The sequence below is a fragment of the Xenopus tropicalis genome, chromosome 4 (assembly GCF_000004195.4).
Source record: "Xenopus tropicalis strain Nigerian chromosome 4, UCB_Xtro_10.0, whole genome shotgun sequence".
Classification (NCBI taxonomy): Eukaryota; Metazoa; Chordata; class Amphibia; order Anura; family Pipidae; genus Xenopus; species Xenopus tropicalis.
The window spans coordinates 41,684,828-41,699,406 of record NC_030680.2 but is presented as its reverse complement, the minus strand read 5'-3'; the positions used below and the strand labels follow the sequence as shown (position 1 = coordinate 41,699,406).

General features: G+C 36.9%; 1 protein-coding gene across 4 annotated transcripts in view; it reads right to left on the bottom strand.

Moving 5' to 3' along the window:
* Positions 1–14,579, bottom strand: part of fto (FTO alpha-ketoglutarate dependent dioxygenase) — a 175,939-nt gene that overhangs the window by 85,154 nt on the left and 76,206 nt on the right. For 3 of the 4 annotated variants that reach the window (XM_018093066.2, NM_001017273.2, XM_018093068.2), the window contains 1 exon segment: positions 12,231–12,355. In XM_018093066.2, coding sequence (XP_017948555.1) covers positions 12,231–12,355 — 125 coding nt within the window. 4 annotated transcript variants of the gene reach the window in all.

Sequence of the window (14,579 nt, the reverse complement as noted above, 5' to 3'; positions counted from 1 at the left end):
AAGGACACCAACCTCAGGCTCATGAGGTGGTACATGGTTCTCCAACCCTTTTCCTTTACGCTAATGCTTTTCTGCTTGCCGAAAATATCCGCCCTACGCCTCCTACATGTGCCTGCAACTGAATGAATGGAATATGTTCAGGTGCAGGCACATGTAGCCGAAATACGCATAAAAACGCAAGACTTTCAAACTCTCACGTTTTTACGCATATTTCCGCTACATGTGCCTGCACCCGGGCGTATTCTATTCATTCGGGTTGAAGGCACAAGTGGGAGGCATAGGGCGGAATTTTTGCTTGCCGAAAATATCCGCCCTATGCCACATCTGACATCAGCCTTAGCGTCTAACACAATCCTGGGAAGGCAAATCAGGATTCAGATTTTCTTTCCAGACAAAGGTTGGCAATTTAGGCTTCAGTCACAGAAGTCAGGGCCTCCCGCAAACAGGGTAGGTATGTAGCAAAGTAATTGACTGACCAGCTGGGTCTGATTAGCCTCAGCTGGCTAACCAAGAGGCCTTAAAGCCTGGCTAGCCAGTATACAGGGAACTCTAAGTGAGAGAGGCAGAGAGAGAGGTCTGTAAACCAAACCAGGTCTGTAAATCTTCTGCCGATGTAAGCTGTCCTTTCTTTTTTTAACTGTTTTGTCATATATTGCTGCTGGCTAAATATATAATAATATAATAATTTTCTTTAAGAGACTGTCCTGGCATTTCCTCAGTGTGAACCTGCCATGTGAAGCATTAAATTTTGATTGCAAGGGCCATAATGTCATCCTTGATTTATATGTACATATACATATATTTGTATGTCTCCAGAAACCACATTAGTTTACTCTTTCGAATCCCATGTTTTTAATGCTCCAGTAGCTGGAATATACACAAATGTATATAAGAAAAATTATAATTTTCTAGGAAGATGAAAAGTACAACATTTATACTGGCTTTGCAACCAGCATCAGTTCATGTCAAAAATCAGCCATTACCTAAAAAAGGTTTACATGACTATTGTACCAGTGTCAGAAAGCATATACCGTATATACTCGAGTATAAGCCGAGTTTTTCAGCATGCAAAATGTGCTGAAAAATTAACCCTCGGCTTATACTCGAGTCACGGACCCTCCTGACCCCTTGCTGGTGATTCCCGCTGCCCCCGCCAACATGACAGCCTACCCTCAACCAACTCTAAAGCCCCACACTGCACGGACAAAAACTCCTGCAAAAGTCGCAGTATTACTTACCGGCACCTGCGACTTAAAGTTCCCTCAGTCCCGCTCTCTACCTATGCCAGCTTCCCAGAACCGCCATCCTGCTAACTGTGAGCTCTTCTACTGTGCTGGGCGCCGCAGTCGCGCCAGTGACGTCACGCGCCCCGTTCAGTTTTTGTCCGTGCAGTGTGGGGCTTTAGAGTAAGGCAAGATGGTATTAGAGGGATGGGCTGTAACTATAACTTGTGTATCCTGAGGCAAGATGGTATCAGGAGGAGGCTGCATCTTTGGGGTTTGAATATCCAAAGTCAGGGCTGTAAATGGAAATATACATAATAATAATATAAATAATAGCTGCCCTATTATTAAGGATAATAACTGTAAATAGTAGCAGGCACACAGCATGTTCCAAACAAGGTACTTGCCATAAGGATTTATATCTATATATAGTATGTATAAAGTGCAAATGAGTTCCAGGGTTGGACTGGACTTTTGAGTATATGGTAACAACTGGGTCATCTCTATTTAAGTGTGGACTTTGTGAAAACTCGGGTATATATATTCAGCAGCAATAGGTTAATGTCAATATGCTTTCTGCTGAGAATGGGGGGATCTATGTCAGTTATTTATTATCAGTTCTCAAGCAATATCGTGTAACAAGATTATCCTTGCTGTACTTCTTGTGCTTCGTGTTCTGGCTCGCTCGCACCAGCCCTACTGGTGACACCCTAGGCTTATACTCAAGTCAATAGGTTTTTCCAGTTTTCTTAGGTAAAATTAGGTACCTCGGCTTATATTCGGGTCGGCTTATACTCGAGTATATACGGTACACATTATAGGTAGTGTCTAGATACAGGTTGTTTATAAAGGATGGCAATATCAACGTCAAAGTTTTATTACAATTTCATTGTTAAGAAAGAAAAAGGCACTTTCAAACAAACTTCCAAACAAAACACATGGGTTGGCTGTACACTGCACTGAAGGCACCAACTCCAGCTTTTTACCAACATAAGCAACATACAGCATATATATAAATTTATGATATCCCAAATTGGTTAAATTTTTACTTGCTTTTGTTGTCCATGGGGTGCTATCTTCTAAATATTAAGATTTTAATGTGCATCCTTCAAGCAAAGTAAAACAACTGTATGACTACCATCATATATTATTCTCTTCTGAAACTCAGCAACCACGAAGAAGCTGTAATATAGTCATATTTGACAGAGAAGAGAGCACCTCAGATAAGACATGTTTGTCGCTGATAAAGACAGATTACTTCTGCATACAGCAAAAACATAACCAAATGGGAAACAAAGACTTCCAGCATTATATGGCTCATAAGACTAAGAATTATTATGATGTACAGAGAAAAAAGAAGGACTTTGGGTCTAATTTGCATGGTACTGCCTATCACATCTAGCAGACAGGCCTAGTATATACAACAAACTTCCTGCATAATGACATTATTACTTTGTATAGTATTAATACATATTTGATGGGGGTGTGTGGGAACAATGCAGAAGCCTGCTGATGGGGTCACTGACCCAGGCACAAAACAGCTTAAAGGATGCTGCTCCCAGAAGACATTACTTAGGCACCAAGTTACAACAGGTCAAAAAAACATTACTGCCACCAAATACATGGTGTTAATATTATATGTATATGTTTATATATATGTAATAGCACAAACCTACAATACTTACTAGATGCGCATTATTATGTGCAAAATCTAATTTTCAGATGGAGGGTTTTTTTTTTTACTTAAATAATTTAAAGCGGACTCAAGTGATCAATTTTCCTACTAAAGCCAAGGGGAGTAGATAGGAGGGCATTTTTCAGATGGGGCTAAATCATCTCTTCATACACAGTGTAAATCTGACCTATCATTTCTTCATCACGCCCCATCAGTGTGGCTGACAGCAGCAGCTGCAGCAACTAAGCGAGATGGATTGAATTTTCATAACCAGCTCCCTGAGTTATATTTACCTTCAAAGATAATTTATGAACAGTTTGGGTGCCTTGGAGAGACAATATGCTTGGCCATAAAATTAACTGTAACCGGCTTGTAGGGTTATAATTAACACTAGGAGGGAGGCAGGGGCATGTGGATTAATTGATGTTGAAAGCTGGAAAATGAAGGGGGAATGCCATTTTTGTTAATGAATGAACACGTCAGTAAAAACATAGTTTAAAGTTAATTACAGATCCCTTTTGATGGACCACTTCCATTTTATGTTGTAAGATAATCCAAATACACAATACATGGCATTTGGCTAACAGCCATATTTCTTGCAACTGCCCAACATGAATCTCCAGGTGAACAGATGTTACCACAAATAGAAGCTGATACGGATTTAAAAAACGAATATATGTTGTACAGAAAGTGGAAGAGATTAATTTTTGCTATTTTGGTCCTGAAAATTATTCTATCAAACCCCTGTGTTGGCCTTTTTAAAATTCATTTACCTATTTATCATAAACTAAGATTTATCTTGTTTGATTATTTGTCAATTTCATAAACCTTTAATAATCTATTTTCTAAACCCAGTTTTGGGGAAAAAAACTGAGTTATCGTTAAAGGTCTTCATTAAAGTTAAACATATGTTGTATATAAATATATATATGTATTTTTAAAGGTTCCTGAAGTGTACCTGTTTTTTCGGATAACCTTGCATAATCTGGTAGCACCCAGGTCATTTGGTCTGTTGGTGTGCTGAAAATCTATGTATTGTATGTGTATATGTATATGTATATGTATATGTATATATATATATATATATATATATATATATGTATATGTATATATATATATATATATATATATATATATATATATATATATATATATATATATATATATATATATATATATATATATATATAAAATCCTGAATGGCTACAGCATTTGTGGATACCTAGAAATCTTGTTAAAAATGTCATGCTTTTTCAATAAACTTTTTTTTTTTTTCACAAGATTTCTCTGCTTCTCTGCGTTGCTGGTCAATATATATATATATATATATATATTGTTTATAAGCCTGCAGACAAAGAGATTATGATGCGACTACTGTAAGTTCTACAGTGACCCAACTCCACACATATCTCAAACGATTGCTAATACATTGACAAGGCTGGAGACGGTTGTTATCATGGAGGAGCTTGTCCAAGTATCTTGTCCAAGAATATCCACATACAGTGGCTTGCAAAAGAATTCGGCCCCCTTGAACTTTTCCACATTTTGTCACATTACAGCCACAAACATGAATTTTATTGGAATTCCACGTGAAAGACCAATACAAAGTGGTGTACACGTGAGAAGTGGAACGAAAATCATACATGATTCCAAACATTTTTTACAAGTAAATAACTGCAAAGTGGGGTGTGCGTAATTATTCAGCCCCCTGAGTCAATACTTTGTAGAACCACCTTTTGCTGCAATTACAGCTGCCAGGCTTCTAGGGTATGTCTCTACCAGCTTTGCACATCTAGAGACTGAAATCCTTGCCCATTCTTCTTTGCAAAACAGCTCCAGCTCAGTCAGATTAGATGGACAGCGTTTGTGAACAGCAGTTTTCAGATCTTGCCACAGATTCTCGATTGGATTTAGATCTGGACTTTGACTGGGCCATTCTAACACATGAATATGTTTTGTTTTAAACCATTCCATTGTTGCCCTGGCTTTATGTTTAGGGTTGGTGTCCTGCTGGAAGGTGAACCTCCGCCCCTCCCCCCAGTCTCAAGTCTTTTGCAGACTCCAAGAGGTTTTCTTCCAAGATTGCCCTGTATTTGACTTCATCCATCTTCCCATCAACTCTGACCAGCTTCCCTGTCCCTGCTGAAGAGAAGCACCCCCAGAGCATGATGCTGCCACCACCATATTTGACAGGGGATGGTGTGTTCAGAGTGATGTGCAGTGTTAGTTTTCCGCCACACATAGCATTTTGGCCAAAAAGTTCCATTTTGGTCTCATCTGACCAGAGCACCTTCTTCCACATGTTTGCTGTGTCCCCCACATGGCTTGTGGCAAACTGCAAACGGGACTTCTTATGGTTTTCTGTTAACAATGGCTTTCTTCTTGCCACTCTTCCATAAAGGCCAACTTTGTGCAGTGCACGACTAATAGTTGTCCTATGGACAGATTCCCCCACCTGAGCTGTAGATCTCTGCAGCTCGTCCAGAGTCACCATGGGCCTCTTGGCTGCATTTCTGATCAGCACTCTCCTTGTTCGGCCTGTGAGTTTAGGTGGACGGCCTTGTCTTGGTAGGTTTACAGTTGTGCCATACTCCTTCCATTTCTGAATGATCGCTTGAACAGTGCTCCGTGGGATGTTCAAGGCTTTGGAAATCTTTTTGTAGTCTAAGCCTGCTTTAAATTTCTCAATAACTTTATCCCTGACCTGTCTGTCGTGTGTTTTTTGGACTTCATGGTGTTGTTGCTCCCAATATTCTCTTAGACAACCTCTGAGGCCGTCACAGAGCAGCTGTATTTGTACTGACATTAGATTACACACAGGTGCATTCTATTTAGTCATTAGCACTCATCAGGTAATGTCTATGGGCAACTGACTGCACTCAGACCAAAGGGGGCTTGAATAATTACGCACACCCCACTTTGCAGTTATTTATTTGTAAAAAATTTTTGGAATCATGTATGATTTTCGTTCCACTTCTCACGTGTACACCACTTTGTATTGGTCTTTCATGTGGAATTCCAATAAAATTGATTCATGTTTGTGGCTGTAATGTGACAAAATGTGGAAAAGTTCAAGGGGGCCGAATACTTTTGCAAGCCACTGTATTTTGGTATTTTACACTTTAGCAAAGGTATACAAAAATCTACACCACCAACTGGGCTATCCAATAGTGGGTTCTGTTTTTACTCCATGATGGAGGGGGCAACAGCCTCCTACAAACTCTACAAACTTTGCACCCCCAAGGAGTTAAATCGTGGGTACAGTTAATTGGTTCTGTAGTTGAGCTGGTAGTAGTATTATTCACCCAACCGAAGATGATATATACTTGCATCAGCGTGATTATTACTTGAAATGTGCATGATATACAAATTGATTCAGTCCGATTCAGTGTCGGACTGGGAACACAGGGGACCACCAGAAAACCTTAGACCCTAGGCCCACTCTTCAAACTATTTTTTCTCCTTTCCTCACCCAACCTCTTTATTCTCCTAGTCTCTTTTATTTACATTCTAGCATCTAACCTTCCATCTATTTCTCTTCTTTCTTCCTATTCAGTAATAGGGAATGATCATGAAACAGGCCAAATGATCAGGAGTAGGAGGGCCCACTGACACCTGGGCCCACCGGGAGTTTTCCTGGTATCCTGGTGGGCCAGTCCGACACTGATTGGATTCATATAACCCTAGCAGAGGGAGAAGTGTTGGATACACATATTGCAGATTATGTACCCCTAAGGGTTAAATTACAAGCATGACTTGCATGTATAACTTGGAATGTGTATAGAACATAATGTTAGCACAGGATTCTATTGTGTATAGTTTAGCCATAATGATATGCTTGAAGTTTGTACCTTGTAAGCACCAGTACTTGGGGAATGTTGGTAGGTGGGTTTGACAGAGCTTTAAATACTGCTTGACATTGCTGTGAACTTGCTTGATAAAGGTATGGGAGCCCTGCAATATTGCATGTTTTTACTACCGTTTGTAAGTAAAACTGCTTTTTTATTGCACGTGTTTGCATTGAGTGTTGGGGGCAACAAAGTAAATGCCAGTGCAATTATACACTGTTCCACTCATAGATATACAGTTAGGTTCATAAATATTTGGACATAGACAACTTTTTTCTAATTTTGGTACATAAATGAAGCAACTCAAATGCAGTTGAAGTGCAGACTTCAGCTTTAATTCAGTGGGGTGAACAAAACGATTGCATAAAAATGTGAGACCACTAAAGCATTTTTTTAACACGATTCCTTCATTTCGGGGGTTTAAAAGTAATTGGACAAATTAAATAACTGGAAATAAAATGTTTATTTCTAATACTTGGTTGAAAACAATTTGCTGGCAATAACAGCCTGGGTTTCCTCCTTTTTAATACTCTGCCAGGCTTTTACTGCAGCGGCTTTCGGTTGCTGCTTGTTTGTGGGCCTTTCTGTCCGAAGTTTAGTCTTCAACAAGTGAAATGCATGCTCAATTGGGATAAAATCAAGTGACTGACTTGGCCATTCAAGAATTTTCCACTTCTTTGCTTTAATAAACTCCTGGGTTGCTTTGGCTGTGTGTTTTGGGTCATTGTCCATCTGTATCATGAAACAATGCCCAATCAATTTGACTGCATTTAGCTGGACTTGAGCAGACAGTATGTCTGAACACCTTAGAATTAATTTGGCTGCTTCTGTCCTGTGTCACATCAACAATAAACACTAGTGTCCCAGTGCCATTGGCAGCCATGCACGCCTAAGCCATCACACTGCCTCCACCGTGTTTTACAGATGATGTGGTATGCTTTGGCTAATGAGCTGTTCCACGCCTTCATACTTTTTTCTTGCCATCATTCTAGTATAGGTTGATCTTGGTTTCATCTGTCCAAAGAATGTTTTTCCAGAACTGTGCTGGCTTTTTTAGCTGTTCTTTAGCAAAGTCCAATCTAGCCTTTCTATTCTTGAGGCTTATATTCGAGAGGCTTGGACCTTGCAGTGCACCCTCTGTATTTACTTTCATGCAGTCTTCTCTTTATGGTAGACTTGGATATTGATACGCCTACCCCCTGGAGAGTGTTGTTCACTTGGTTGGCTGTTGTGAAGGGGTTTCTCTTCACCATGGAAATGATTCTACGATCATCCACCACTGTTGTTTTGCGTGGATGTCCAGGTCTTTTTGTGTTGCTGAGTTCACAAGTGCTTGCTTTCTTTCTCAGGATGTACCAAACTGTAGATTTTGCCACTCCTAATATTGTAGCAATTTCTCTGATTTTTTTTTCTGTTTTCGCAGCTTAAGGATGGCTTCTTTCACCTGCATGGAGAGCTCCTTTGACTGCTTGTTGTCTGTTAACAGCAAAATCTTCCACATGCAAGCACCACACCTCAAATCAAGACCTTTTATCTGCTAAATTGATAATGACATAATAACGGACTTCCCAACACCTGCCCATGAAATAGCCTTTGAGTCAATTGTCCAATTACTTTTGAGCCCTTGGAATGAAGGGATTGTGTTTAAAAAAATGCTTTAGTGGTCTCACATTTTTATGCAATCGTTTTGTTTACCTCACTAAATTAAAGCTGAAAGTTCTTTCATTTACAATTCATTGTGGTAATGTACAGAACCAAAATCAGAAAAAAGTTGTCCAAATATTTATGGACCTAACTGTATATTATTTATATATATCATTTTTTTTTTTTACACAGACATGACTGATTATATAGATTAAAAAGAAGCCATGCTACTCCTTCCAAATTTCCCTTAGGCTTATAGTGTAATGCAACCACTCGCTCAACTCGTTCCATCTTCACTGGATTCACCAGATTCACTGGAAAGAAGAGGGAACTTCAAGTCCCAGAATCCATAACTTCATAATTGAACAAATGTGAAATAGAGTGACTAACATGTTTTTTCTTTCAATATGCAGTATCAGGTATGTATGTGTAAAAAAAAAAAAAAGACATATTTTTATTTTTAAAGGAGTAATACACCTTAAAATAATTTTTGTATTTACAAAAACCAGGCAGTGGTTTAAATATGAGACTGGAATAAAAATAGGAGAGGTCTAAATAGAACGATACATCATAAAAAGTAAAAATAATACAATTTAAGCATCAAGGAGCAATAGTTTTTTGGCTGTTGGAGTCAGTGATCCCATTTGAAAGTCAAAAAAAGAAGGCAAATAAAATGTGTCAAAAAATTGAAGACCAGTTGGAGAGAACTGTCTATTTTATAACATACTTAAAGTTAAACTAAAGGTGTATATCACCCCTTAAAGACAGCTTTAGGAAGAACAAAAGGTTAAAAAAATATTTGGCAAAGGGTACATCAAACAGGGAAAGGACTCATACATAATGTCACAGAGTGGGTCATTTTTATATTCATTTTGTGTGGTTTTTTAAATATTTTTGGGTGCTCATTTGCACACAATCAAAAGATCACATTTCTAAAAAAAAAAAAAAAAAAAAAGTGCAAAATACAAGTTAGAATTCGTGGACAAGTGACTATAATTTCTACTTTTCTCAAGCAACAAACAGCTGGAACCAAATAACCAATGCTATATCTGTTAACTCAAACATTGCATGGTATAAGGCCCTAAAAAAAGGAACATGTCTCAAATAATTTGAATTGAAAAATATTGCAGAAAACATGTAATCATTAGAACATAGCCCAAATCTGTTAAAAATAAATGGATAGAATAAATGGACTTAAAATGCATTTTCATCAAAAATTACATTGAGCACACACATTTTTGTCTGGAAAACATTTATTCAGAAGTTGTGGCTGCACGTGTTAACAAAAACCACTTTTAAAAGCCAAAAATAGAAGTATGTGGACTAAACCGCGACATTTAAATATGTGGATAAATATTTGAACATCGGATATTAAATAAGATGAATATATTTGTGACTGTTTATATGTAAATGCAGCTTTCGTTATATGTTTAAATTTCATGCTTTTGATAGTGTTTACATTCTGTGATTTTCTCTGCATGTATCTCGTGTTATTTGTTTATGCCAACACCATGATTCCATCAAACAAGCGAATAATTTAACAAAGAAATGTGAATTTCACATTTAACCATTTGTTTTCAGTGTGAACAAAATTGTCTAAATCTTTATACTGGCTTGCAGTTTGCTGCTGTTAAACATTAACACTTTCCTCACAATTCAAAACTGGTAATAAATGGGCCAAATTTATGTTGGGCATTCATCTGGTTTCATTGGTTTAGAGCCACAAGGGCTTATTTACGTCCACAAGTGCAATGAGCAAAGTACAATTTCAAGCATAATCTGGATGTTTTTTTCCACAATGCACCTTTTTTTCCCCCAGAATTCTGGTGTAATGCGGACAAAACAGGCATTACTCTTGATGTTATAGCACTGCATCTACCCTAATTCATTCCGATTCACCAAAATGGATGTAACTGCTCAGGTGTTCAGTGTGATGGGTGTGCCTGTTCAGAAGGCATGTCCCTGTCTATCTGTCAATGACTGTAATTGAATGAAAAGCTCCCTGTTTGACTCTGTTTGAGAGGAAGATTTACTAAAACTCTAACTTTTCTTTTTTCCTTTTTAAAAATCCGATGAAACTCATTTCCATGAGTGTCTTGACATTTATCAAAAAAAAGTCACAGAAAACTCACAGAAAATTTTTCGACTTGTCGCACAATAACTGCGACTTTTTTTTAATTGTTGGACAAAATCCAGTGTCAAAAATCCAAAACCTCCAAAGTTTTGAAGCAAAGAAAAATCTTCCATGGAAGGAATGATTGCCACTGACTACATGATGTCGATAAGTTTTAGACGGTGAATTGTTGGATTTGGAATTGTCAAAGTTTTGTTGCATAGTAAATCTTGAAAAAGTCCCAACTCTTAGCGAATTGGAAAAAAAAAGTCCCACCATTAACAAATGGCCCCATTTCCTTGCAGTATAATATCCTAAGGCTAATGACACACCAGGATGATTTATCTGCTAGACGAGATTTACCCGGAGCCCCTGCATTAGCCCAGGTACAGGCAAAAGGAGCGGAGCACAGGAGCTGATTCTGTGCAGTTATGTGCAGGCCAAGAATCAGTCTGGTATGGTTGTAGACTAAGGCCACTTAGGAAATTAACAATACAAGCATAACTAGTTTGCTTTACCCCTAAACCTTTTAAAGCTCTCAGACACTTGTCTTTAGATCTGCTTTGTTCTTTGCAACATGTTCCAATCACCTAATCTCTTATGTCCACTAAAAACACTCACCCACTTATCATTCTTTCATCTGGTTTTTGTGTTTTCATGACACTAAAAGTTGAAAAACAGTGATGACTTAAAAACTCTTGAACTGTGTAAACAAATAGGATTAAGTAAATAGGATTAAGAGAAATAGGATGCATCTGCTGAACTAAATATTTACTGTACATTCCCATGTCTATGGCCATCCATGTACCTACGGCAAAATCTGATTTAAAAAATTACATAACTGAAATAAAGTAATTTCTGTAGCAATGAAGGAACTTTTTACATTGCTCTACTGATCAGTAGATCAGTGATCACTGATAAAACTGTAAAACAGATTCTAAACACCCTCATAGAAGCTATGGAAAAAATGAAATTTCTGTTGGGTAGTACAAGTAAAGGTATAGTGCAGTAAACATCCTCTCCTCACTGTAGAAAATGACTAATAAAGTACACACAGTTATATGGTCTCACCCACATACAAGCAACTGCAACCAGTCTCTTATTGACAATGTAAAATGGCCATTTATTCCATGTTTGAAAACTGTATAGCTCAACTGTAATGCCTATTGTATATTCAATAAAAACAACCTGAATTAAAAAAAAGGTATAGTGCAGCTCCCAAACTGTGGGGCTGGGGGGCCTGAAGTTGTAGCAAGGGGAGCTCAGATGAAATATCAGTAAGGGAAAGATTTGGGGTGTCTTTCCTTAATTTGTATCACCACTCATGAAGTCTACGAATGTATCATTTAATTATGAAATAAACCCAATAGTATTATGTTGCATTCAATAAGGATTAATTATATCTTAGGATCAAGTAAAAGCTACTGTTTTATTATTACAAAGAAAAAGGAAATAATTTTTTTTAAATGTGAATTATTTGATTGAAATAGGGAGATGGCCCTATTATAATTCAGAGCTTTCTCGTTAATAGGATAACAGATCCCAAACCTCTACTAGAAAGCATAAAGAATTGATATGCCTATAATGTATCCCCTTTCAAAAATTATGAAATGAAACTAGGTAAACTTAAAAGTGCAAATTTATATTATTGCCTTAATATAGTATGGCAAAGAAATAATAAAGGAAAAGAATAATTTTTTCAAAGCACATATATGTATATTTCCCACCTTTCTCTCCATTCCTGACGCAGATTCTGGCGTTCTACTAGACAGGGCAAAATATTCTTCAGAATGTTGCATTTTTCATCCACTGTAAGATTTTCATTTTCAATCGCTTTTAGTACAAGACTAGTCTGCAAAGTAATTAAATCAATGAGACAACAGGCAAAGTCTGTAAAATTAATAAAAAGGCTAATAGGCAAATAGACATTAAATCAATATATTTTCATTATTATTATTGTAAATTTGCCAGTTAATCAATATGCAAAATTATGTTAGAAAATGGGGTATCATATATTTAGAATTAGGTCAATATACAATATATAGCAAATACAACCTAAACCTAAACATATCATGAATATGTAAAAAGAGGATAAATCAATTAAGTACCCAGTTAATCACTAATGGCACTGGCGTGTACCACTTGGACTGTATATTATATTCAAAAATAAGTGGCACTCCAAGGACTTTTTAAACTTCTTTATTAAGTATTGATTGCCGTGCATATATATATATATATATATATATTTATATATATATATATATATATATATATATATAAATAATTATATTGTTGATAAAATGTATTTAATGAAGAACAAAATCTCACAAATTTGTAAAATGTGTTTGTAACAACTTAACAGCTAGACTGTTGTGTTGCTGGTTATATGTATCACAAAAAGGATAATGATTTTGATGACAGACAATGGTCCTTTGACCACTACCTTCCCCTTAGAGTTGAGTGAAACCCTTATCTATTATCTTGAACTAATGGAGTTCATCTGTAAGCAAGGTTTAGAGGTCACTACAGCAGATAACATGTACTTCTCTAGGCTGGCATTTCCCTTTACCTTATCAAGCATGGATGTTAAGAGGGCACGTGTACATTTTTCAGTATTTGCACACCAGCACCACTCTTTTTTTTCTCCACAGTTTCCTAAACAGATTGACTTGCCAGTGACCTTTAAAAGATAAGGTAAGCAAGAAAAAAAAGAATGAATTATAAGCTATGTATGGTACTCACAGCACCAGAAAATCGGTGTGTGGACCAGATATTTTATTATAATTGCCATCATCATTATATGTAATGAAGTCACACATAAAATAATTATGGCTTATAAATATTTAAGTGAACTATACAAGCATCTGTGCGGAAGCTTATTTTCCAGTAGATCTTTCTAGATGACCCAAGGGCATCCCTTGAGGTTAGGAAAAAGTATACTGTTGATCAGAAGACTAGTATGCTTGCCCTTGTAGAATCAGGCAGGGTGTTTTTCCTTTTAACCCTTTCACTGCCATCCAATTTGGCACTTCTGGAACTTTTATTGCCAAACAGTTTTTGAACATTTTGCGCTCTTTCCATTTAGGAGCCTCTCCTTGGAGGGACCTTACGTTTACCCAAGACAATCTAAGCTTTCAAAATATGGTTGGATTGTGTGTGTAATTACACTTAACAATATATAGACTTCTAAAAATGTCTAAAAAATGAAAAAAAATAATATTTTCCATAATATAAACACACATATGAGAAACATAAATTATTTAATTCATGTAATTACAACTGATTTGGAAAGTCCCATGTCTCCTGAATGTGTCAATACCAAATATATATAGTTTTATGGTGATTTTTCACTTGTATAAATCAAAAACACCCAGCAATATGGTACCAAATTTCCAAAGCACTACTCCAAAAAGATGCATACTTTTGATTCCAAGGCCAAAAATTCCACTTACAGAAGGTTTATCCCAGAAACATACATTTCTGGAAAAAACAGTTTCTGACAAATTCAGAATAGGTACAACTGTCTATCTACTCTAAACTACCAAGTTGCAATGCTTTCCTAAAACTCAGATTTGATAAAAATATGTTAAGTTTTTTAAAAATCGCTTCAACTCTTCCATTCTATAGCATCTTATCTCCTGCAGGTCATAAGGCAACCAGATAAAAAGTCCTAAATATGAAAGCCAGGGGTCCACTGAACAGTTTGATGCCCAATGTGCATAGGTTTACATAAGTATGCGGAATGTAGTGGCCACACAATGAAAACACCCCATATGATCTATCATTTCTGTCACTACTGCAAAGTTAACACATTTACATCATTTTATGTAAGTTCACCCCAGAAAACCATATATTTTCTGCAAGTATATATTTCCCCCAAGTCCAAAATGGGTACCCATGTCTTTGTACTCCAAAGTACCAAGCTGCAAAACTTTACTAAAATTGGTGGTTTTGATGATATTTCTGAAAATCACCCAAAAGCTTCTACCTTGCAGTATCTTCTCTCCTACATATTATCAGGTACTAAGATGAAACATCCTAAATAACACCAGGGGACCACTGAACAGTTTGATGCC